Raw genomic sequence first — 25,260 nt, 5'->3', positions numbered from 1 at the left:
GTGTATAACTGGGAAATTGTCAAAAGAAAATGTTATATAATCCTTTGCTTTTTAAATATCTATAGGATAATATCAACAGCAAGCAAGTAAGAGTTTGTCTTAAAAATGGTCTTAATTTACTTGTTTCACTATTTTTAGGTTTTTAGGAAAGGAAGGTATACTACATGTTAAAGTATTTTGAACAATATCTTTTACTTTTTAGGCATATTCTTTAGTGGATCGTGAGGTTGGTTACTGTCAAGGAAGTGCTTTTATAGTTGGATTGCTGCTTATGCAGGTAAGTTAGTACCAGTGTTTAATGTCCAGTTAAGTTCTTTATTAAAGTTGGACTGGAGCATTTAAAAAGCATCCTTATACTTAAGTAGATATTGAGTACTTTTTCCTAAACATAATTTAATTAGGAATATTTAGTTTGCCCTTAAAAGATTACCAAAAGTGTTGAAAATAATATACAATAATATCCTGCCAGTAAATGAATTTCAACTTTTTGGCATTTACATTTGGATCACAGTATTTACTAAAGCTTATATTTACATTTAAATCATAACTTGTCAGTATTTAAGGAGGAGTGAGCTTTTTTCAACTAAGAGGACATAATTAAAATGTTGGTATGAAATCTTATGTTGTACAGACTCTTTGGAAACTATTCAGGAATTTTGTTTGTGAAGGAGCTAAGAGCTTGTTATAGGCTATAAAATGTGGCACTCAGTAATCCCAGGGGTATAATATATATTTCCATTGACAGTGACTTATTTTGGAGTGGATTTGACTGGGATGTTTTCAGAAGTCAGGGACAGAATAATCATAACTTTGTAGGGAAATGTCATAGAGTGTTATCTCTTCAGCCTTGTTAAAAAAATTTTTAAAGAAAAGTCCATCAGAAGGCCATCTATGACAAACTGACAGCCAACATCATACTCAATGGCCAAAAATTAAAAGCAATCCCCTTAAGATCAGGAACAAGGCGGGGGTGCCCCCTTTCACCTTTCTTACTCAACATAGTTCTGGAAGTCCTAGCCACAGCTATCAGATAAGAAGAAGAAATAAAAGGCATCCAAATTGGAAAAGAAGAAGTAAAACTATCATTATTTGCTGATGATATGATACTGTACATAGAAAACCCTAAAGTCTCAGTCAAAAAACTACTACTAGACCTGATGAAATGAATTTGGCAAGGTGGCAGGATATAAAATCAATATTCAGAAATCAGTGGCATTTTTTTTTTTTCTTTTTCATTTTTCTGAAGCTGGAAACAGGGACAGTCAGACAGACTCCCGCATGCGCCCAACCGGGATCCACCCGGCACGCCCACCATGGGGTGACGCTCTGCCCACCAGGGGGCGACACTCTGCCCATCCTGGGCATCGCCATGCTGCGACCAGAGCCACTCTAGCGCCCGAGGCAGAGGCCACAGAGCCATCCCCAGCGCCCGGGCCATCCCCGCTCCAATGGAGCCCTGGCTGCGGAAGGGGAAGAGACAGAGAGGAAAGCGCGGCGGAGGGGTGGAGAAGCAAATGGGCGCTTCTCCTGTGTGCCCTGGCCGGGAATCGAACCCGGGTCCTCCGCACGCTAGGCCGACGCTCTACCGCTGAGCCAACCGGCCAGGGCCTCAGTGGCATTTTTATACACAAACTGTCTGAAGGATAAATTAAGGAAACAATCCCCTTTACTATTGCAACAACAACAAAAAAATAAAGTACCTAGAAGTAAATTTAACTAAAGAGGTAAAAGACTTGTACCCTGAAAACTATAAGACATTAAAAAAAGAAATCAAGGAAGATACACACAAGTAGAAGCATATACCGTGTTCATGGTTAGAAAGAGTAAACATCATTAAAATGTTTATATTACCCGCCTGACCTGTGGTGGTGCAGTGGACAAAGCATTGACTTCAAATGCTGAGGTCACCAGTTCTAAACCCTGGGCTTGTCTGGTCAGGGCACATATGGGAGTTGATGCTTTCTGCTCCTCCCTCCTCTTTTGCTTTCTCTCTCTCTAAAAATGAATAAATAAAAAAAAATTTTTTTTAAATGTTGATATTACCCAAAGCATTCTATAGATTCAATGCAATTCCTATTAAAATACCAATGATATACTTCAAATATAAAACAAATATTCCAAAAATTTATATGAAACCAAAAAAGAACATGAATAGCGTTAGGAATCTTGAAAATGAAGAATAAAGTGGGAGGTATCCTGATATCAAGTTATACTACAAGGTCATAGTAATCAAAACAGCTTGGTACTGGCATAAGAACAGGCATATAGATCAATGGAACAGAACAGAAAACCCAGAAATAAACCCATGCCTTTATGGTCAATTGATATTTGACAAAGGACGTAAGAGCTTACAGTGAAATAAAGACAATCTCTTTAATAAAAGCTGTTGGGAAAATTGGACAGGCACATGCCAAAAAATGAAACTAGACCACCAACTTACACCATTCACAAAAATAAACTCAAAATGGATAAAGGACTTAAATGTAAGTCGTGAAACCATAAACATCTTGGAAGAAAACATAGGGAGTAAACTCTCCGATATCTCTTGTAGCAATGTTTTTGCTGATTTATCTCCACAGGCAAGTGAAATAAAGGATAAAATAAACAAATGGGAATATATTAAACTAAAAAGCTTTTGCACAGCCAAAGACACCATGAACAAAATAAAAAGACAAACCACACAATGGGAGAACATATCCGCCAATATGTCTGATAATGGGTTAAAAACCAAAATTTATAAAGAACTTCTAAAACTCAACACCAGGAAAGTAAACAATCCAATTTAAAATGGGCAAAAGAACTGAATAGACACTTCTCCAAAGAGGACATACAGATGGCCAATAGGCATATGAAAAAATGTTCGACGTCATTAATCATCAAAGAAATGCAAATTAAAACCACAATGAGATACCACCTCACACATGTCAGAATGGCGCTCATTAACAAATTAACACACAGTAAGTGCTGGTGAGTGTGTGGAGAAAAGAAAACCCTCCTGCACTGCAGCCACTGTGGAAAACAGTATGGAGTTTCCTCAAAAAATTAAAAATGGAACTGCCGTTTGGCCCAGCTATCTCACTTTTAGGAATATATCCTGAGAATACCAAATCACTGATTCAAAAGAAGATATGCACCCCCATGTTTATTACAGCATTGTTTACAATAGCCAAGATCTGGAAACAGCCGAAGTGTCCGTCAGTGGAAGAGTGGAGTACAAAGCAGTGGTACATATACACAATGGAATACTACACAGATGTGAAAAAGGGGAAATACTGCCTTTTGCGATGGCATGCATGGACTTGAAGATTATTATGCTAAGTGAAGTAAGGCAGACAGAGAAGGACAAATATATGATCTCACTTATATGTGGAATCTAGTGAACAAAGTGAACTGAGGAACGACATAGAGGCAGAGGTGGGTCACTAGAGCAGATGGACAACAATCAGAGGGAAAGGGTATGAGGGGATGGGCTCAGAGAATGTGAAGGGATTCGTGAAATTATATATACATAGCACACAGATACAGATAATAGGACAGCAAATCCTAAAGGGAAGGGGGATGGAGTTGGGGGAGAGGGGGCAAAGGGGATATAAAAAGGGACATGGGAGAGGGGAGTGAGGATGTTATATTGAGTGGGACACTTGAATTCATGTTAACACAATAAACAAATTAATTTTAAAAAAAGAGAAAAGTCCATCATACTCTATTATTTAGTCTCAGATTACAATATCTGAAAAGAAACATTGGAAATAATTTTATTTGAATTATTTGGCTGCTTTTTGCATTTTAATTCTGCACTGAATTCTATGATTATTTAACTTAGATTATTTAATCTCTCTCAGAGTCTTTATTACAGGGGTTGGGAACCTATGGCTCGTGAGCCAGATGTGGCTCTTTTGATGGCTGCATCTGGCTCACAGACAAATCTTTAATAATAAAAAAAAAATTTTTAAATGTAAAACATTCTCATGTATTACAATCCATTCCTTTCCTACCGCTCATGTTCATGGTTGCAGGTGGCTGGAGCCAATCACAGCTGTCCTCTGGGACAACACCAAATTTTTATTGGATAATGTGTAACGTACACGGGTCATTGTATGGCTCTCACGGAATTACATTTTAAAATATGTGGCGTTCATGGCTCTCTCAGCCAAAAAGGTTCCGACCCCTGCTTTATTAGGTAATATTGTCCACTTTCAGAATTATTCTGAGGGCTAAATTAGGTAGTATATGTAAAAGCCTAGCATGGTGTCTGGTACATAGTAGATAAAAAATAAAAGTTTAGTGACTTCCCAGGATCACATATCATTGTAGATAAAGCAGAGTAGAAATCAGGAACTGTGTTTCCTGATACTTTGCTTCAATTAGCCAACAGTTCTTCCTGAGTTTTAAAAATGTGTAAGTACTAGGAATGTACACATTTCTTTTCTGAGTGTCAAAAACCTGATGTTAGAGATGCTGGTTTATAATAAAAATAACTGATTTTCACTTTGTTTTTATAACAGAAGAACTGCTCTTCAAAGTTATTATTGCAAGATACTTGTCTATTTTTAGTATCAGGTTATAAATAATAATAATAAACTAAAAATATTAATGTTGGAAATATATCTGTTTTATAGAATTGTGATTTTCCTAACTTGTAATTGGTTAGTATTGGTAGGCCTTTCAGGATTGAACTCAAACAGCTCTATTATCAGTCCAGTGATTGTGTCATAGTGCTGTTCCTTTTACTTTCGTATTGCAAAATAAACTTTCAGTAGCCTTTCTGTTCCTTTTACTTTTTTATTAGCTCCAAAATAACATTTCTATTGAGCATCTGCAGAGCAGTTTTCTCTACTTGAGCTATGAACCCTACAACACCTGACCCAGCTCTCTGGGAAGCCCAAGGGGCTGTCCCACTTTTTTCTTCCGGACACTGCCGTCAGTGCTGGCAGTGATACAAACTTTTATTCAGTAATTGACTTAGTGTTCTCAGTGGCAGCTAGTACACTGCTATAACAATAGTTTAATAGACAGCCAGGGCCATAAGTTAGAAAGTGTGGGTTCAGCCAGATTAAAAAACCCCTCTTTGTTTCTAAAGCTTATTTTCTTATACCCTGTCCTATACTGCCTCCTACAACTAATTTAGAAACATTTTTTGCAACATTAGCTTGTTTAGTACATGTGTTAAAATAAAAGTGTATGTTTTGTGTATATCTTAGTACTCCTATAAAATTTGTAGATATTGTTAAAGTGTTCATATTTTTTTCTAATAGAAAGGAATGACCATACAACAACTGGGTGATTGTTCTTCATACTTATATTTTATGTGGTGTCATACTTTTTCACTTTGTGACCATCATTGTAATCTTCTTGAGAAGGACCCAGTGATATATATCACTTTTTAAAATCTCCTTTTTGTTTTTTGTACACTCACTTGAACTTTTTTTTTCATGTCACCATTTTTCAAACCTTCTCCAGTTCCTGTATCAGTGCTATTATAGAGAAGAGAGGGACGAAACTTTTTTAATATGTTCACAAGAAGAAATTCTTGTAAAACAAAAAGAGGTTAATTGATTCATTCCCACTATAACTGGCATAGGGGGTCAGGAGAGAATTGGAAAGGGGAAGGTGGTGGCAGGAGATGGGGTTGGAGAAGTAGCAAGGGGTTACATCATGTAAGACCTTGTAAGGAATTTGGCTTTTATTGAGGGAAGCCACTAGAGAGGCTTTTTGTTTTGACCAGTGAAATGAACTGATCTAAGTGATGATTTGAAAGGATCACTCTGGCAGTTCCATGGTATGTGGAGAATTTGGGAGGGAACAACAAGGGAGGCAGGCTGATTACTGAGGGAGCTCTTGCACTTGTCCAGACAATATACTACTGTCTTCATGGTGGTTCGACTAGGTGTTACGGTGAGAAGTGGTTGATTCTTGAAACATTTTGCATCTAGAACCAACAGGATTTACTTTTAAATTGGATGTAGAATAAAAGAGAAAGGAGGAATGATGACTCATAAGGTTTTTGAGCAGAAATATGGGGCTAGAAATAGCAGGGTAGGAAAATCAAACTGTGGTTTGAGATGTTTGTTGGACATCCAAGTGGAGATGTAACTGGGCAGGTGGGAATATGAGATGAGAATTGGGGGAAAAGTCAGGGCTGATAGAAGAGAGAGACTGAAGGCTATAAAAATGGTTACATTATGGGTAGAATGGTAGATGTTATGGTGTGAGAATAGGATAATTGTCTTTTAATTACATCTATTTAAAGAACATTGAAAGGACTCTGGGCAAGGTGACAGCGTAGGTAAACAGTACATGGTACTTGCCTCCTTTCACAACCACATCAAAATTACAACTAAATTACAGAACAACCATCATTCAGAACTGCCTGAAATCTGGCTGAATAGAAGTCATACAACTAGGGAATTAAAGAAGGAAACCACATCAAGACTTGTAGAAGGGGTGGAGATGCAGAATGGGCTGGCTCCTCACCCACATGAAGCAGATAAGAAATCAGGAGGGATAACTCAGCTACAGAGGTTCCTCCTGAGGAGTGAGGGGCCCCCATCCCAGGCTTCCAGTGCCAGGAAGAGAAGTTCCCATAACTTCAGGATGTAAAATCCAGTGGGGATTGTGGCTGAGTGAGACAGAGGCTGCTGGAGTCCCGGGTATTCCTCTTAAAGGGCTTATGCACGGACTTACTTGGATTCACTCTGAGCTCCAGTGCTGGGGCAGCAGCTTGAAAGGCATCAGAGACATACTGGAGGAACTGAATTGTCTAGCATAAGAGTAAGAGTTTGGGGGGAGGGCGGCTTTCTGCCAGACCAAAGAGGCACTTTGATGAGCCCTCCCCTTACAGAGCCAGTCTATGAGTGCCATATCTGAGACTTCATCAGTCTGGCTCACACTGTTTGGCCCCATCCTGGTGATTCCCAGAGGCCCTGGCTACCCAACTTTTAGGCCCATCTAAGCTGTTTACAGTGGCTTTTCCATACAACTGTCCTTTTGTCTCATACTTTAGACTTTCCTAAAATCTCTCAACAAGCAGTATCTGGCCTCAGCATGCCTCATACCTCTTGCTAAGTGGCCCTAGACCACTAGACCTTGCCTGGGTAACTCCAAGCCCAGCATAAGTAGCAGCCAGCTGAAGATTGCTTTGTAGCTCATGTAAGGTAGCCCCGGACTCTTAACATTATATCATATGGCCACTCAACAGTGTTTACAGTTGGATGGGTACTTAGTTTAAATATATTTTTGCTTATTTGTATATCACAGAACATTAACCTTAGTTGCTTTTATTTTCCTAATGTAGATGCCAGAAGAAGAAGCTTTCTGTGTATTTGTTAAATTAATGCAAGATTATAGACTTCGTGAACTTTTTAAACCAAGTATGGCAGAACTGGGCCTTTGTATGTACCAGTTTGAATGCATGATACAGGTAAAAGTGTACTGGTAAAAAATGCATATTGCCTTTATATTTTGTCATCTTGGTTTGAGTGACAGCTAAGCAAATTTAATGTTAGAAGCATCATAACAATTGGAAAAAATTGTTTTAATCTCATGAGCATTTGTTGCTTAATTAACACACACTTTAGACCTGCTTTCCATTTAGCATTATCTGCAGATATCTGGACTGTCACAATCTGGAACTTGACTGCAGTTTTCATATTCAAACCTTAGATATGTCTGCTAAATGTATTATAACCCCATTGCCTAAATGCCTGAGTTTCCTTAGTATGCCTTATTATAGTCTGTTATTGTTATGTAGATATGCTTTCTTACAGAGCCCATGACATTATAACAATGACATCAGTTTATTTTCTTTGAGATTGCCTCTTCTCTCTTTCAGTTCTCCTCTGCCTTTCCCTTTTATCTCACATTTTGCTAGCCTGTAATCTTTTCAAAAAATAATGTTTCCAGCCTTTTATGGTGCTATTTTAAGACTCAGATTCTAGTGACAGCATGAGGGTGAAGTGAAATGGAGAGGAATCAAAATTAAGTGAAAAATATCTTTGAAATATTTTATCTTCCTGGATTTAATTTTTATATTTTATATGTAAGTAAGTATACTACATTGTCCTGTAAAATAATGATGTGAATGTTCTCATTTACGTAAATGTCAATTAGATAAGCAGAATTTGAGAATATAGGTTGATGATTCAGCTGGCACGAGAGACATTTTTGCCAGTCTCTTTTTCTCTGGCAGCCTTACCCACAGGAATTTTTAAATGCTCCATCTTTTCTATGTGTGGTGGGAGGAAGGGGATATGTAAAATGTTTTTTTTTACATTTTAACACAAAATAGGTCTTGAGATGATAGTTAAATCTTTTTCTGAAATAATAAGCTTTTTCTTTTTTTTTTTAAGTGAGAGAGGGGGGTGTAAGAGACAGACAGGAAGGGAGAGAGATGAGAAACATCAGCTTGTGGTTGCGGCACTTTAGTTGTTCACTGATTACTTTCTCATATGTGCCTTGACTGGGTTGGGGGGACCTCCAGCTGAGCCAATGACCCCTTGCTCAAGCCAGCGAGCTTGGACTTCAAGCTGGTGACCTTTGGGCTCAAGTCAGTGACCATGGGGTCATGTCTGTGATCTCATGCTCAAGCCGGTGACCCAGCACTCAAGCTGAGCTTAAGCCTGATGAGCCCGTGCTCCAACCGGCAACCTTGGGGTTTTGAACCTGGATCCTCAGTGTCCCAGGTTAATGCTTTATGCACTGTGCCACCAACTGGTCAGGATAAGCTTGTTTTTTGTTTTTGTTTTTTTGGTCAACCCTTAAATGCTCTATTTTCAGTTAATATGTCATTTATGTTTTGAATTGCTAGTATTGCTGAAGCATCTGTATTTTGGGTGTGAAGGTAGGAAGGTAAGGTGATTAATGGTAGATAGCACCTGAAAGTATTTTGAAATAGTATTTCTTCCCTTTAAAATTTTTTTTAAATAGTATAGTTTTTAAGAATATCAGATAACCATGTACCCACCAATAAGGTTAGATAAATATAAAAATTTTACTTTATTTTATTAATAAATCAAATGTTATAGATAAAGCCAGAGTCCTAACTCTACATTCTTTTCCTTTTCTGTCCTTCCCAGATAGTAATGTTTATCTGGAATGTACTAATTTTTACATCTTAACTTTTCTGTGTGATGTTTGATTTTATCTTTGTATATGGTAGGGTAACCTAGTGTATATCCAATCATTTGGTTTAAAATAATCAATTTTACTGAATTCTTTTTCCCCCCTTTAGGAACATCTTCCAGAGCTCTTTGTTCATTTTCAGTCTCAGAGTTTTCATACCTCAATGTATGCATCATCCTGGTTTCTGACTATCTTTCTTACAACTTTTCCGTTACCAATTGCAACAAGGATATTTGATATCTTTATGTCTGAGGTAAGCTAATGGGCAGACTGGGCAAGGAATCATTGGGTTAATTAGAGCAGGACAGTGAGGAGAATGATAAAAGAGACCCATGTGTCCTGTACTAAACTGCTTGCATGGATGATAGCATTTAACCTTATAACAACACTATTAAGTACTGTTCATTTCCCCATTTATTAGATGAGGAAGCTGAGACTTCGAGGAATGCTAAGTAGCTAGCTTGTCTTTGGACACACAAACACATAAATAGGTATAGTAATCAAGATTCAAATCTAGGCATTCAAAATCTGGAGCCCACACTCTTAAACCTCTATATAATCTCCTGATTAATTTCGTGAGAATTATTGAGAAATAAAATTTGCCTTGCAGTTAATATGTTGCAATGCAAGAAGTAATGAATTTTAAGTTCCTTTTCTTCCATGAACACATTACAGGTAGTCCTTTTAATTATCATTGACATGTAGTAGTGATCCTCTGTCTTCCATATTTTGGATGAGACTGTAGGAAGGTAAGGATAGGTTAGTAGATGGCCCCTGAAAGTATTATTAATTGTTATGAATTACATCTTAACCAAACCCAATGTTAACTGTTATTAATTATATCTAGGGAAGATGAATTTGTGTTACCTAGCTAAATTAATTTAGTCTGGAGCCAGTAAACTATGACTTGTGTACTGGTTTGCAAACCACTTGTCTGATAAATAAAATTTTCTCAGAACACAGCCATGCACACTTATTGATGTGTTGTCTTTGTCTGCTTTGGGCTGCAATGGCAGAGTTGAATATTTGTGAAAGTATATGGCCCACAAAACCTAAAATATTTACTGTCCGACACTGAAAAATGTTTGCCAACCTCTGGTTTAGATTCCTAAATTTTTAACTTATTATTCTTTTGAGTGATTAGCTTTTGTTAATGGAAGAGTAAGATAAATTTGACTTTATATAATTTGTTTCCTCAGGGTTTAGAAATAGTGTTTCGAGTAGGATTAGCACTTCTTCAAATGAATCAGGCAGAACTGATGCAACTAGACATGGAAGGGATGTTACAGGTAAGTCAGTTTATGATTTCTTGAATGCCTTTAGATTTTACTGTTAATTAGTTGATAATAAATTGCACCAAGTCGCTCTTATATATATATATTTTTTTTATTGTTTCTTAGCACTTTCAAAAGGTCATTCCACATCAGTTTGATGGAGGTCCAGACAAATTAATCCAGGCAGCTTACCAAGTCAAGTATAACTCAAAAAAAATGAAAAAGTAAGTTTTTTATATTTTGGTTTTTAGTTATAGGGGTTTGTTGAAGCATATAGGAAATTAAATAGAAGTGGCAAACATTTTAATGATAAGTGCAGTTTTCCTCCTCAGTTTATACAACTGTAGTATTTTATTTGGTGGTAATGGTTTGTATTTTTCTGAAGTTGGAAACAGGAAGGCAATCAGACAGACTCCCGCCTGTGCCCGACTGGGATCCACCCGGCATGCCCACCAGGGGGCGATGCTCTGCCCAGCTGGGGCATTGCTCTGTTATGACCAGAGCCATTCTAGCTCCTGAGGCAGAGACCATGGAGCCATCCCCAGCGCCTGGGCCAACTTTGCTCCAATGGAGCCTCGGCTGCGGGAGGGGAAGAGAGAGACAGAGAGGAAGGAGGGGGGGAGGGGAAGAGAGAGACAGAGAGGAAGGAGGGGGGGAGGGGAAGAGAGAGACAGAGAGGAAGGAGAGGGGGAGGGGTGGAGAAGCAGATGGGCGCCTCTCCTGTGTGCCCTGGCCGGGAATCGAACCCGGGACTCCTGCACGCCAGGCCAACGCTCTACCACTGAGCCAACCGGCCAGGGCTGGAAATGGTTTTAATGTAACAAATTTAATATTGAAATTTCATACTGCTCTTAATGGTGGTACATAGACAATTGTGAATTACCTTTAAAACTCTCTCTTCCAATCCACATGGATTAGAATTAGGAACCTGGTAAGTATATATGTGTGAGTGTGCTATTATTTTGAAACCACTTTTTGGTGTGGTCCAATTCACTGACATTCTTTTCCTTTCAGTTACTGCAGAGTATCTCTTAAGTTTGAGATTAGCATAACCAACAAGAAAGTCACGACGTGAATTAAGAACTTCCATGATTATTTATAGTATATTACTTTTTGGTGAAACTTCTTGGTATATATTTCATAAAAGTTCAAGATAAGCTACCTTGGCTCATAAATATTAATTTTTTAAGTGTGCTAAAGGTGTTAATTAGAAGCTCTTACTCTTCTAGCTTTTAGTACTTAAATAAACCTTAACCTGAAGTCATAGTTAACATTCCTAATACTAGTTTCTATGGTTACAAAATGCTTTATAATGATAGCAGTACTATGTGCTAACAGTCCTCAATAGCTTTGCCGCTGTAACATGAAATTACATTAACATGTAGGACATTACTCCTACGATGTTATTACTCCAGAAAGTATATATATTAGAATGTAAGTGAGAATTATGTTATTAAAATTAGTTGTAAAACAAGTCTACGAGTGTTAATTGTTACTATTAGTAAATTACTTGTGAAATTTCTAATAACAAGCACATTACACCATCATGTTGAGACATTATAAACCAAAAAGCTGATCTGTTCTGTAACTGATAAAAACCTAAAGGAGCCCTCTCAATTTTCTCTTCTTTGTAAAACCACAGTTAAATCACACAAGCTAGAAAGAAAATTTATATTACTTTTAAAAAAGCTTATAGAAATCAATGTTCTCTTTTCTTTCTCTTTCTTCATCTCTCTCTTTAAAAGTAAATTAAAAGGCTTATAGAGAAAAAGATAGTTTTTTAGATCTTATTTATTACTAGTATAATCCCATTTTGGAAATTTCAGTTATCCTACTTACTTGTCAAACTTCTGACCCTTGAGTTCTTTTACTCCCTTACTCATATATCTCTGTTGTGCTTTATCAAGATCATCTCTAGTGTGATGTCTAACAGCCTTCCTCTCGTCTGAATGAGTATACCTGCTCTGATGTTGGTACCCTATACTCATGTAGCCAAGTGTTGGAGAAAATTGCATAGTGAGTGAGAGTCTGGCAGTAAGTTTTGTCTCCAGTGCCACCCCATGTATAATTTTATTGACCTAATTTTCTTCCCATTCCCCACAGTGGTTATTTCAAACCTTACCATTCTTCCCAAGATCCCATCTCAATTTGCCATATCTGACTCTCCAGCAGATTACCTTACTTTTTAATTCATCAGCCATCATTTTCAAACTTTCTGAACTTTTTTCCCTGGTAACTTCCAGTTTACAGATTTAGCAATATTTATTTTATCTCTTTTTCTGAATATACTTTTTCTATTCCATTATAATGCTAAATCAGAATACAGGATGTTATTCATTCCCATCTCTTCCGTGTCCTTGCCTCATTAATTGTTCCTTTTGTCTTTTATCTTCCAATGTCTCTTTTTGTTGTTCACTTTATTCAGTATATAAAGAACATTTTTGAGTTCTGACTTAAAAGCAACAAAACAAACCCTTCCTTAGTATAACATTCCGTTCTCTTTTTATGAAGCTTAACTTTGAAGGAAAGAATAGTTTATACTCATCAGCTCCAGATCATATTTCTGTACCCTTTTTTTTCAATTGCGACATTTTTCAAACATATGTATGACAAAATAAGCTAGCATAATAAATATTCATATGCTTCTCATCTAGATTCAACAATTAATATTTTGTCATATTTCTTTTTTTTTCTAAGTGAGAGGAAGGAATATAGACGGACTCCCACATGCGCCCCCACCGGGATCCACCTGGTGATCCCCCATCTGGGGACCATGCTTCAACTGAGATATTTTTAGTACCTGAGGCAGGGACTACATGGAGCCATCCTCAGTGCCTGGGGCCAACACACTCAACTCAATCCAGCCATGGCTGCAGGAGGGGAAGAAAAAGAAAGAGAAGGGGAGAGGGGAGGAGAAGCAGATGGTCACTTCTTCTGTGTGCCCAGATCGGGAATCGAACCTGGACTGACACATGCCAAGTCAATAGTCTACCACTGAGCAAACCGGCCAGGACCAGTCATACTACTTTCATGTATTTTCTTTCTTAGGTATTTCAAACTAAATTATAGAAATCATGACATTTTAATCCTTACTACTTCAGTATTCATCCTAAAAGATAAAGGCATTTGCCACCTGTACCACATTGCTATCACCACTTAATAATTGCATGATGTCTAGTACCCAGTCTATGTTCAAATTTCCCCCAGCTGTGCCAAATATGCCTTTTTAACTTTAATTGCATTTCATTCAGCTCTTTTTTTATATTTCTTTGAATTTATTTATTTATTTGAATTTAGATCAGCACTGCCCACTCCAAATCCTCTTTTAAATACACTGAGTAGTAGAAAACAGCAAGTTAGTTTTACAGAGAATATTCAATCTTAAGGATTTGTCTGATCATCCTCATGAGCTCATTTAATTTCTTTATCCATTGTATTTTATGAAAAGTAAGAGCTAAATTTAAAGGCTTAGTTACATTAAGTACAGACATTTTTGGCAAGAATACTTAATGTGATATTGTGTACTTCATATTCACCTAAAGAAATGTGTAATGCCTGTCTCCCCCACCTTTATTAGTGATGCCATGACTAATGACTGGATGAAATTAATGACAGTCAGATTTGTTTTTCTATTTTAAAATTATATTTTTCCCTTTGCAATCATTGAATAATCTTTATTTGGTACTTGAGCATCATGAGATTACCTAGTTCCCTGGTCGGCAAACTGCGTCTGGCGAGCCACATGTGGCTCTTTGGCCCCTTGAGTATGGCTCTTTCACAAAATACCACGTGCAGGTGCTACCTCGATAAGGAATGTACCTACCTATATAGTTTAAGTTTAAAAAATTTGGCTCTCAAAAGAAATTTCAGTTGTTGTACTGTTGATATTTGGATCTGTTGACTAATGAGTTTGCCGACCACTGACCTAGTTCATCATGAGTTTCCACCCAGTTGCTTTAGCATCCATTTGATAATGATACTTTTCATGTTTAAATCATTTCACTTGGGATAACAAAATTATGACTTCTCCAGAAAGTCTCCCATCCAAGTACAAACCAGGCCTGACCCTGCTTAGCTTGTGAGATCAGACAGGATCGGGCGTGTTCAGGGTAGTATGGCCGTAGACAAAATTATGATTTTTCTAATACATTTATTAGTTGGTTTTATTGCTTAACACTTTCTTAATTAACTAGAACTAATTTTACCCTACTGGAAACAGAAATAAGTGCTTCATTTTTTCTCTTTAACTACCAATATCCAGAGAAGGGAGTTAATAGAAGTGCTTTTTAAAAAATTATTATTATTATTATTATTATTATTTAGTAGGGTCATTATTAAGGACTTATGGAATTATATTCAGTAGGCTTTAACCTAATATAGTAATTATTTTTGTTGTTCATATAGACGTAATTTTGGTTGCAGGAGCCCTTTTAGGATGGCCCCTGTGTCTTTTTAGATATGGTTCTGTTACCCTAAACACTATTCTGTTATAAGAATAAAAGATGTCCTGGCCTCATTATTTGTATGGGTTCTTTTTAATGAGGAGTAGTATTTAGAGAACAAAATTAGGTGTGAGAGGGCCTCACTATTATTTAGGGTGTCATAGTTTTTAGGGTCTTCCAATGGACAGAACAAAATATGTATTGGGAAACAACATAACTTCATAGCACCCTCTTTTTTTGTTTTGTTTTTTTAAGTGAGAGGTGGGGAGGCAGAGACAGACTCCCGCATGTGCTTAGACTGGGATCCACCAGGCATACCTCCTACTGGGGGATGCTCTGCCCATCTGGGGCTGCTGCTCCATTGCTTAGTGCAACTGAGCTATTTTAGAGCCTGAGGCGAGGCCACCAAGCCATCCTCAGTGCCTGTGGCCAACTTGCTCAAACCATTTGAGCCATAGCTGTGGGAGAGGAAGAGAGAGAGAGGAGTGAGAGAGAGAGAGAAAAAAGGAGAAGGGGTGGAGAGGCAGGTGGTCATTTCTCCTATATGCCCTGACTGGGAACCTGGGAATCCACACACCGGCTGATGATCTACCATTGAGCCCGCTGGCCAGGGCCTCACAGCAATGTCTTAACTACTTCTTAACCCTTTGTAATCTGGTATTTGCTCTTACTCTTCTACTAAAACCACTCTTTTTGAATTCTTTCTATTCATTTATTCAAGAAATACTTTTTTGTGTATTCAGTACATGCTGACATTGCTCTACGTGCTGAAAATAAAATATTAAATTAGATAAAATCCCTGCTCTCATGAAACATAAGTTCTAGTGTTTGTGTGGTGAGGCAGAAATTAAAATTACATGTCAGGTGGTTATAAGTGCTATGAAGAAAGACAGTCTGTATAAGAACACTAAAGAGTAACAGGTGGGTGCTATTTTATTTTTAAGTAAGGTAGTGGGCAAAGACCTTTCTTAAAAAGTGGCATTTAAAGAGGCCTAATAAAAGCAAGAGACAAGCCAGAAAGATAATTTAAAAGGGTTTTCCAGACATGAGAGGACAAGCAGTGCAAAGGCATGGAGGCAGAAGTGTGCTTGGCATATTTAACAAAACCACATTGGCAGCTGTGTGAAGGAGATGGGGTCAGGGTAGATTCAGGAAGAGGAGTTAGTAAAACTATTAAAATAATCCAGGCTAGAGAATCATGAAAACTTAGATTAGGATTTTAGTAATTGAGATGTTAAGAAATAATTGTTTCCCAGTTGCAAATCAAATAGATGTTTTTTTATTCCTAATCATACTTGACATATTAACTTTGGAGGTATGTGATCATTTCCTCTTATTTTTAGTTCAATTTCTTGGATTAACATTGATTAATAACATTAGTTTCAGGTGTACAGGTTTTTTTTTTTTTGATTATTTTTTGAGAGAGATAGAGGGAGAAAGAGAGAGAGACAGGAAGGGAGAGAGAGGGTGAGAAACATCAACTTGTAGCTGCTTTCACGTTAGCTGCAGATTGAGCTTCTCATCTTGCCAGTGTCTCCTTGCTCAAGCCAGTGACCTTGTGCTTTTCGTGCCAATGACCTTTGGGCTCAAGCTGGCAAGCTTTGGGATTGTATGGACGATTCCCTGCTCAAGGCAGCAACCCTGTGCTCAGAGCCAGTGACCTCAGGGTTTCAAATGGGTAACCTCAGTGCTCCTGGTTGACACTTTTCCAGTGTGCCCCCACTGGTTAGGCAGGTGTGCAATTTTATAAGACATGTATATATTGCATTGTGTCCTCACCTCCCAAAGTCTAGTCTCCTCCTGTCACCATGCATTTGACCCTATTTACCCTTTTCATTCTCCTTCCATTCTCTTTCCCTGCTGGTGACCACCATACTGTTTTCTGTGTCTATGAGTTTCTCTGTTCATTTGTTGCTATCTGTTTTATGTCCCACATCTGAGTGAAATCATATGGTTCTTCTTTTCTTGAGTTATTTCACTTACCATGGTACTCTCAAGATGCATCCATATTATTACAAATGATAATACTTTACCATTTTTTATGATGAAGTAGGATTCCATTGTATATACCCCGTTTTCCTGAAAATAAGACATCCCCCCAAAATAAGACCTAGTGCAATTTTTTTCAAGCTTAGAAATATAAGGCCTCCCCTGAAAATAAGACCTAGTGCGTCTTTAGGAGCAAAAATTAATATAAGACACTGTCTTATTTTTAGGGAAACAGGGTAGATTGTTGTACATGAAAATAGAGTCACAAGAAATTCTTGATGGAATTCAGAGTTTGGCTGGTTATGCTGATGTTTGTGATGATATGACTACAGTATATTAATAAATGTTGATTTTTTTGTTCAACAATAAGTGTGAATTCTTGTTCATGGAAAAATAAGACATCCCCTGAAAAGAAGACCTAGCACGTCTTTAGGAGCAAAAATTAATATAAGATACTGTCTTATTTTCGAGGAAACACGGTAGTACTATATCTTTATCCAGTCATTTGTTGGGGACACTTAGTGTGTCTCCATGTCTTGGCTATTGTAAATCATGATACATTAAACATAGAGGTACATATATCTTTAAGAATAAATGTTTTCAAAATTTATGGGTAGGTTCCCAAAAGAAGGATTGGGTCATTTGGCAGCTCTATTCTTAATTTTTTGAGGAACCTTCATACTTATTCCATAGAGACTGCATCAATTTACATTGCCATTAGCAGTGTACGAGGGTTCTCTTTTCGCCACCATCTTCTCCAGTATTTGTTATTTCTTGTCTTACTGACAATAGCCATTCTAACAGGCGTGATGTGGTATCTCACTGTAGTTTTGATTTGCATTTCATTTAAAGCTATTGGAGTTGAGTGTCTTTTTTTATATTTCTTGGCCATCTTCATGTCTTCTTGGGAAAAGTGTTTACTTAGGTCCTTTGCCCATATTTTAATTGGATTGTTTGGTTTTTTGTTGTTGAGTTATGAGTTCTTTATATAGTATTTTGGATATTAGTCCCTTATTAGAGGTACAGTTACAAATATCTTCTCTTTGTTCCATTGGTTGCTCTTTTATTGGTGGTTTCTTTTGCTATGCAGTAGGTTTTTAGATTGATGTAGTCCCATTTATTTATTTTTGCCTTTACTTTCCTTGAGTTTGAGGTCAAGTTCACAAAAACTCTTCTGAGACGAAGTCCATAAATTTAGTATCTATGTTTTCTTCTATATATTTTATTGTTTAAGGTCTTTTATTTATTCAACTTTTTCATGTATTTTGAGTTAATTTTGTGTATAGTGTCAGATAACAGTCTAGTTTCATTTTTTACTTGTGATTTTCTAATTTTTGTAGCACTTTTTTTTTTTTTTTTTTGTATTTTTCTGAAGTTGGAAACGGGGAGGCAGTCAGACTCCCGCATGTGCCCAACCGGGATCCACCCGGCATGCCCACCAGGGGGCGATGTTCTGCCCCTCTGGGGCGTCGCTCTGCTGCAATCAGAGCCATTCTAGCGCCTGAGGCAGAGGCCACAGAGCCATCCTCAGCGCCCGGGCAAACTCTGCTCCAGTGGAGCCTTGGCTGTGGGAGGGGAAGAGAGAGACAGAGAGGAAGGAGAAGGGGAGGGGTGGAGAAGCAGATGGGCGCTTCTCCTGTGTGTCCTAGCCGGGAATCGAACCCGGGACTCCCGCACGCCAGGCTGATGCTCTACCACTGAGCCAACTGGCCAGGGCCAGCACCATTTATTGAAGAGGTTTTCTTTTCTCCATTGTGTGTTTTTGGCTCCTTTGTCAAAAATAATTTGCCCATCTCTGTGTGACTTTATTTCTGAGCTCTCAATTATGTTCCGTTGGTCTATGTTTCTGTTTTTCTGCCAAAACCATACTGTTTTGATGATTATAACTTTGTAGTACAAGTTGCAGTCAGGGATGTGATACCTCTGGCTTGGTTCTTTTCTCAGAGTTGCTTTGGCTGTTCAGGGTCTTTGTGGTTCCATACTATTTGAGGATTTTTTGTTTTATTTCTTTGAAAAATGCTGTTGGGATTTTGATGAGGATTGCATTAAATCTGTATATTGCATGGATAAGATGGCCATTTTAATATGTTAATTCTTTCAAATTATAAACACAGAATATCTTTCCATTTCATTGTGTCTGCTTCAGTTTTTTTTTTTTTATCAACAATATTTTGTAGTTTTCAGCATATAGGTTCCTCACTTCCTTTTTTTTTTTTTATTTTATTTCTGTGAAGTTGGAAATGGGGAGGCAGTCAGACAGACTACCGCATGTGCCCGACCGGGATCCACCCGATGCTCTGCCCATCTGGGGCATTGCTCTGTTGCAACCAGAGCCATTCCAGCGCCTGAGGCAGAGGCCACAGAGCCATCCTCAGTGCCCGGGCCAACTCTGCTCCAATGGAGCCTTGGCTGCGGGAGGGGAAGAGAGAGACAGAGAGGAAGGAGAGGGGGAGGGGTGGAGAAGCAGATGGGCGCTTCTCCTCTGTGCCCTGGCCGGGAATTGAACCCGGGACTCCTGCACTCCAGGCCGACGCTCTACCACTGAGCCAACCGGCCAGAGCTCCTCACTTCCTTTGTTAGGTATAGTCTTAGGTATTTTATCCTTTTTGTTGCAATTACAAATGGGATTCATTTTCTTTTCTGATATTTTATTGTTAGTATATAGGAACATAACAGACCTTTGCATATTGATTTGTATTTTGCATCTTTACTATATTTGTTTATTGTTTCTTTTTTTTTTTTTTTTTTTTTTAAAGATTTTATTTATTCATTATAGAGAGGAGAGAGAGAGAGAGAGAGAGAGAGAGAAGGGGGGAGGAGCAGGAAGCATCAACTCCCATATGTGCCTTGACCAGGCAAACCCAGGGTTTTGAACCAGCAACCTCAGCGTTTCCAGGTTGATGCTTTATCCACTGCGCCACCACAGGTCAGGCCTGTTTATTGTTTCTAATAGTCTTTTGGTGGAGTCCTTAGGGTTTTCTATATATAGAATCATATCATCTGCAAATAGTGACAGTTTTACTTCTTCATTCCCAGTTTGGATGCCTTTTATTTCTTTTTTTTGTCTGATTGCTCTAGCTAGGACTTCCAGTGCTATGATGAATAATAGTGGCAAAAACCACTATTAATTTGTTCCTGATCTTAGAGGAAAAACTTTCAGTTTTTCTCCATTGAGTGTGATATTAGTTTTTCTCCATTGAGTGTGATATTAGTTGAAGGTTTGTCATACATATATGGCCTTTATTATATTGAGGTACTTTTCTGTCTATTTCCATTTTATTAATCATAAATGGATGTTCTATTTTGTCTGCAAATGCTTTTCCTGCATCTATTGATGTGATCATATGATTTTTATCTTTTATTTTGTTAATGTGGTATACACTTGATTGATTTGCATTTGTTGAACCATCCTTGCATCTCTGGAATGAACCGCACTTGATTGTGATGATATATTATCATTTTAATGTATTCAATTTGCTAGTATTTTGTTAGGACTTTTGTATCTATGTTCATCAGATTTATTATTTTGTTTTGGTATCAGAATAATGTTGGCCTCATAAAATGAGTTAGGAACAATTCCCTTTTCTTTGTTTGGAAGAGTTTGAGAAGGATAGGTATTTAAATCTTTGAATATTTGGCAGAATTCACAAACGAAGCCTCTAGTGTTGGACTGTTGATTGGTCTACTTCGGTTTTCCAGTTTTTCATGGTTTAGTCTAGGAAGATTATATATTTCTAACAATGTATTTATTTCTTCTAGGTTATTGAATTTGGTGGCATGTAGCCTTTCATAGTATTCTGTATAATCCTTTTGTATTTGTGTTGTCCTTTGTAATTTTTCCTTTATCATTTCTGATTTTATTTATTTAGGTCTTTTCTCTGTTTTTCTTACTTAGTCTAACCAGAGGTTTGTCAATTTTATTTTAAAGAACCACTTCCTTGTTTCATTAATATTTTATTTTGTCTTTTTTGTTCTTTGTTAGGTTTAATTCTGCTGTAATTTTTCTTATTTCTTTCTTTTTACTGATTTTGGGCTTCATTTCTTTTTTTTTTTTTTTTAAGATGATGTTTCTAATACTTTTTTAAAATTTATTTATTTACTTATTTATTTTAGAGAGGAGGGGGGAGATAGAGAGAGAGAGAGAGAGATAGAAGGGGGAGGAGCAGGAAGCATCAACTCCCATATGTGCCTTGACCAGGCAAGCCAGGGTTTTGAACTGGCAACCTCAGTGTTTCCAGGTTGACACTTTATCCACTGCGCCACCACAGGTCAGGCTAGGGCTTCATTTCTTGAAGATGAAATATTAGCTTGTTAATTTGAGATTTTTCTTGTTTCTTGATATAGGCCTGTAATGCTATGCACTTCCTTCTCAGTATCACTTTTGCTGCACGCCAAAAATTCTGATATGTGATATAGTCATTTTCATTTGTTTCTCTATGTCTTTTGCTCTCTTATTTTTTCTTTTACCCACTGTTGTTCAGTAGCATGTTGTTTAACCTTCACATATTTGTGATTTTTCCAGCTTTATTCTTAAGGCTAATTTTGAGTTTTATACCATTGTGGTCAGAAAATATGCTTGGTATGATTTCAGTCTTCTTAAATTAATTCAGACTAGTTTTGTGTTCCAACCTATGGTCTATCCTTGAGAATGTAACATACACATTTGACAAGAATGTATATTTTGTCAGTTTGGGGTGTAAAACTATATAAACTGGTTTTGTCTTTTTGGTTTAATGTGTTATTTAAGGCCCCTTTAAAAAAACTGTCATTGTATAACACACTAAAGACTATATATAACATGTTTGGTAAAAACACAAAGATATGTATAATATCTTTAAGTTATAAAGTATAACAATAAAACAAATACTTCTGAATTCTTCACATAGCCTGAGTGCCCCACTGCAAGTGGTAATCACTATTCTGAATTTGGGGTTTATCAATTTTCTTGTTTTTTAAAAAATAGTCTCAGTACATACATAGGTAGTTATGCTTATTTTTGAGTGTTATGAAAGTTGCATCATGCTATATATATAGTCATCTGTGACTTGTGTTTGTTGATTACATTATGATGGTATAATCTGTTAGAATTTTTGTGTTGCTGTAGTTTATTAATTTTCACTGCTGTATAATATTCCATTGAGTAAACCTACCATAATGTATTCATTTTTCTGATAGTCATTTTAGACTTTTAGATTTGTTTGTTTGCTGTTATGCTATTGAAATATTATGAATATTTCTGTGAGAATTTTTCTATGAGGAATATTTAGGAATGGGATTGCTAGACTGCAGAGTAGGTCAGGTTTAACATAAAATTTGCCAAAGTGCTACTATATAATAGTCTCACCTAGCAATGTGTAAGAGTTTTCTTTGTTCTACTTTGTCATGAACACTTATATTCTTAATTTTTGCTGAATTATTCAGTATAAAACATGCTATCTCATTTTGGTCTTAATTTATATTTTCCTAAGTATTAAAAAGAATAATCCTCTTTTTATATGCTAATTGGCTGCATATTTTCCCTCCATTTTCTATTACAGTGTCTACTTCTTATTGTATTGACTACTTATTAGGGGTAGTAGTGTTTATATATATTTTGGTTAGTAATACTTTATCAGTATTAAAAGATGAATCTCTTGTCCTGGCCAAACAGCTCAGTTGGTTAAAGCACCATCCTGAAATGCAGACGTTATGGGTTCAATCTCTGATCAGGGCACATGTCGGAACAGATCAGTGTTTCTATCTGTCTCTCTCTCTCCCTTCCTCTTTCTCTGAAACCAGTTAAAAAATAATAAACAAATAAAAGATTAGTCTCATTGATTTATACTAAGGACCTCTCTTAGAATATGTAACAAAAGACTTGGACCTGGCTCTGAAGAAGGTTTAAGTTTCCTGTAGGTTGGAATATGGCATAGAAAAATAAATAACTTGTTACAATTATAGCTTGGTAGTTCCAGTATATCAGTTTCTATAATATAACATATAAGAGATGCCTAACTTATTTGTCTTAAACCTGCATACACAGTCTGTTGGGGGTCAGTATAATATTCAGAACATGGTAACTGGATTTTCAATTTCCATCTATATTTTCCTCACATTTATCTGCCTGATAACATTCTTATGGTAGAAATAATCTTGATTCTTCTTTGCACATGCCCTTTCACAGTTTGTCTTCTGCCACTTTATAAAAGAAAAGCTGCCCTGGCTGGTGACACAGTGGATGGAATGTCATCCCAAAGCACCAAGGTCACAGCTTGAGCCTGGGGTTGGCGATCCTGAGGTCACTGGGTTGATCCCGAGGTTGCTGGCTCAATTCTGAGCATGCTGTCTGGACCTCAAAGGTGCCAATTTGAGCCCCACTCAGGGATCCACCTCAAGGGTGCTGGCTCAACCCCAGCAGTTGCTGGTTTGAGCCCTGGTCGCACATATGTGAAGCAACAATGGCACAACTAAGTGGAACAAAAGAAAAAAAGAAAGAAAAGAAAAAAGAGAAAGGCAAACATGTCATACTCCGAATCTTATACTGATATATTGCTTTGGGATAAAAAACAATCATTGGGGTACCAAACAAAAAGGACAGTTTTAGAATGCCTTACTCTATAGGGAGTGTATCCTGAGAAAGCAAAACAAGAAAAATTGAATGAAGCTTGACTGGGCAGTGGCGCAGTGGATAGAGCATCAGACTGGGACGTGGAGGACCTGGGTTCGAAGCCCCAAGGTCTACAGCTTGAGCGTGGGCTCATCCAGCTTGAGTGAGGTCTTACCAGCTTGAGCACGGGGTTGCTGGCTTGAGTGTGGGATTATAGACATGATCCCATGGTTGCTGGCTTGAAGCCCAAGGTCGCTGGCTTGAGCAAGGGGTCACTCACTCTGCTATAGCCTTCCCAGTCAAGGCACATATGAGAAAGCAATCAATGAACAACTAAAGAGACTAAGGAGCCACAACAAAGAATTGATGCTTCTCATCTCTCTCCCTTCCTACCTGTCTGTCCCTATCTGTCCCTCTCTCTGTCTCTCACAAAAAAAGAAAAATTAAATGGAGCACCTTCTATTTCATCCAGCTGACAAATGTTTCACAAGATTGCTTTATCTTGAATGTAATTGAATACTTCAAATCATGAACAGAAACAAATGTAATGGTAATAAAACACTGTCAAACTTGTATTACATCTAATCTAAAATATATTAATATCATAGGCTACAAAAAGATTACCTTATCTTTCTTACCATTAGAACTGGAAATAGAGTGGTGGTCACAGGGGCAAGTATTAATGTATATTTTATCTGAGTTGAAAAATGAAAACAAACTTTAATGACAGAAAGAAAATATAAAAATTTGACTCATTGGTTCAATAACAATGACTGACTTTGCCATTTAGGCTATAGAACAGACATTATCCATAAATTAAATGAGAATACATCTCATTTAAAATTTAGTGGAAAAGTTTAAAGCACATACAAATTACATTATTTGCAAATATATACACTTCAGGTAAAAATAATTATAAAAGTTTTCAAAATGCATGAGAGAAAATATTCTTTTAGCAGGAACATGAAGAGGAAAACTGGAAAAGCACCAATATGACTGGGTAAGGGTATGGCAGAGGCTGAAGACTCAGGTTGTTTTCTGAAGGAGATGGTACCAGTGTACCTTTCCAAAGACCTTATGTTTCTAAGTGCTGGAGTTTAAATGATGACTACAACAGGAAGTTCCTCCTGTAGGAAACTTACCGAAGTACAAAAAACTGACACAGAATCAATATACCATATGATGTCCATCAGTGAAAATGCCAGGAAGGAAAAATGAAGCAAGATGAAGAACTTATAGCAGGGGTCGGGAACTTTTTGGCTGAGAGAGCCATGAACGCCACATATTTTAAAATGTAATTCCGTGAGAGCCATACAATGACTCGTGTATGTTACACATTATTCAATAAAAATTTGGTGTTCCGGAGGACAGCTGTGATTGACTCCAGCCACCCGCAACCATGAACATGAGCGGTAGGAAATGAATGGATTTTAATACATGAGAATGTTTTATATTTTTAATGTTATTTTTTTTTTATTAAAGATCTGTCTGCGAGCCAGATGCAGCCATCAAAAGAGCCACAGCTGGCTCATGAGCCATAGGTTCCCGACCCCTGACTTAGAGTGATGCAGTGCTATTTTAGATAGAGCATGCAAAGATAAGGCACACAGACTAATAAGGTGCCATTTGAGCAGACACCTGAGGGAAATGGAAGAGAGTCATGTGATTATCTGGGGGAAGTATATTTCATCCTGAGAGAACAGTAAATATAATGACTGAGGCAAGAATGAGATGGCATGTTTAAGGCCAAGATGACTAGTATAGGCAAATAGGAGTGTGGTAGGCATTGAAGTCTGAAACATGGGGAGATATCTTTAGCACTGTGCTGTCCTATGTGATAGCCATTATA

The 25,260-nt window shown here is 37.4% G+C and overlaps 1 protein-coding gene across 5 annotated transcripts in view; it reads left to right on the top strand.

Moving 5' to 3' along the window:
* The window catches only part of EVI5 (ecotropic viral integration site 5), a 269,819-nt gene that overhangs the window by 83,404 nt on the left and 161,155 nt on the right, over positions 1 to 25,260 (top strand). For all 5 annotated transcript variants that reach the window (XM_066268649.1, XM_066268645.1, XM_066268646.1 and 2 more), the window contains 5 exons: positions 203 to 277; positions 7,295 to 7,420; positions 9,230 to 9,373; positions 10,320 to 10,409; positions 10,521 to 10,618. In XM_066268649.1, coding sequence (XP_066124746.1) covers positions 203 to 277; positions 7,295 to 7,420; positions 9,230 to 9,373; positions 10,320 to 10,409; positions 10,521 to 10,618 — 533 coding nt within the window. The remainder of the gene's footprint in view (positions 1 to 202; positions 278 to 7,294; positions 7,421 to 9,229; positions 9,374 to 10,319; positions 10,410 to 10,520; positions 10,619 to 25,260) is intronic.

The sequence above is a fragment of the Saccopteryx bilineata genome, chromosome 3, assembly GCF_036850765.1.
Source record: "Saccopteryx bilineata isolate mSacBil1 chromosome 3, mSacBil1_pri_phased_curated, whole genome shotgun sequence".
Lineage (NCBI taxonomy): Eukaryota > Metazoa > Chordata > Mammalia > Chiroptera > Emballonuridae > Saccopteryx > Saccopteryx bilineata.
The sequence above is the reverse complement of the archived record's forward strand: the minus strand, read 5'-3'. Positions and strand labels throughout refer to the sequence as shown.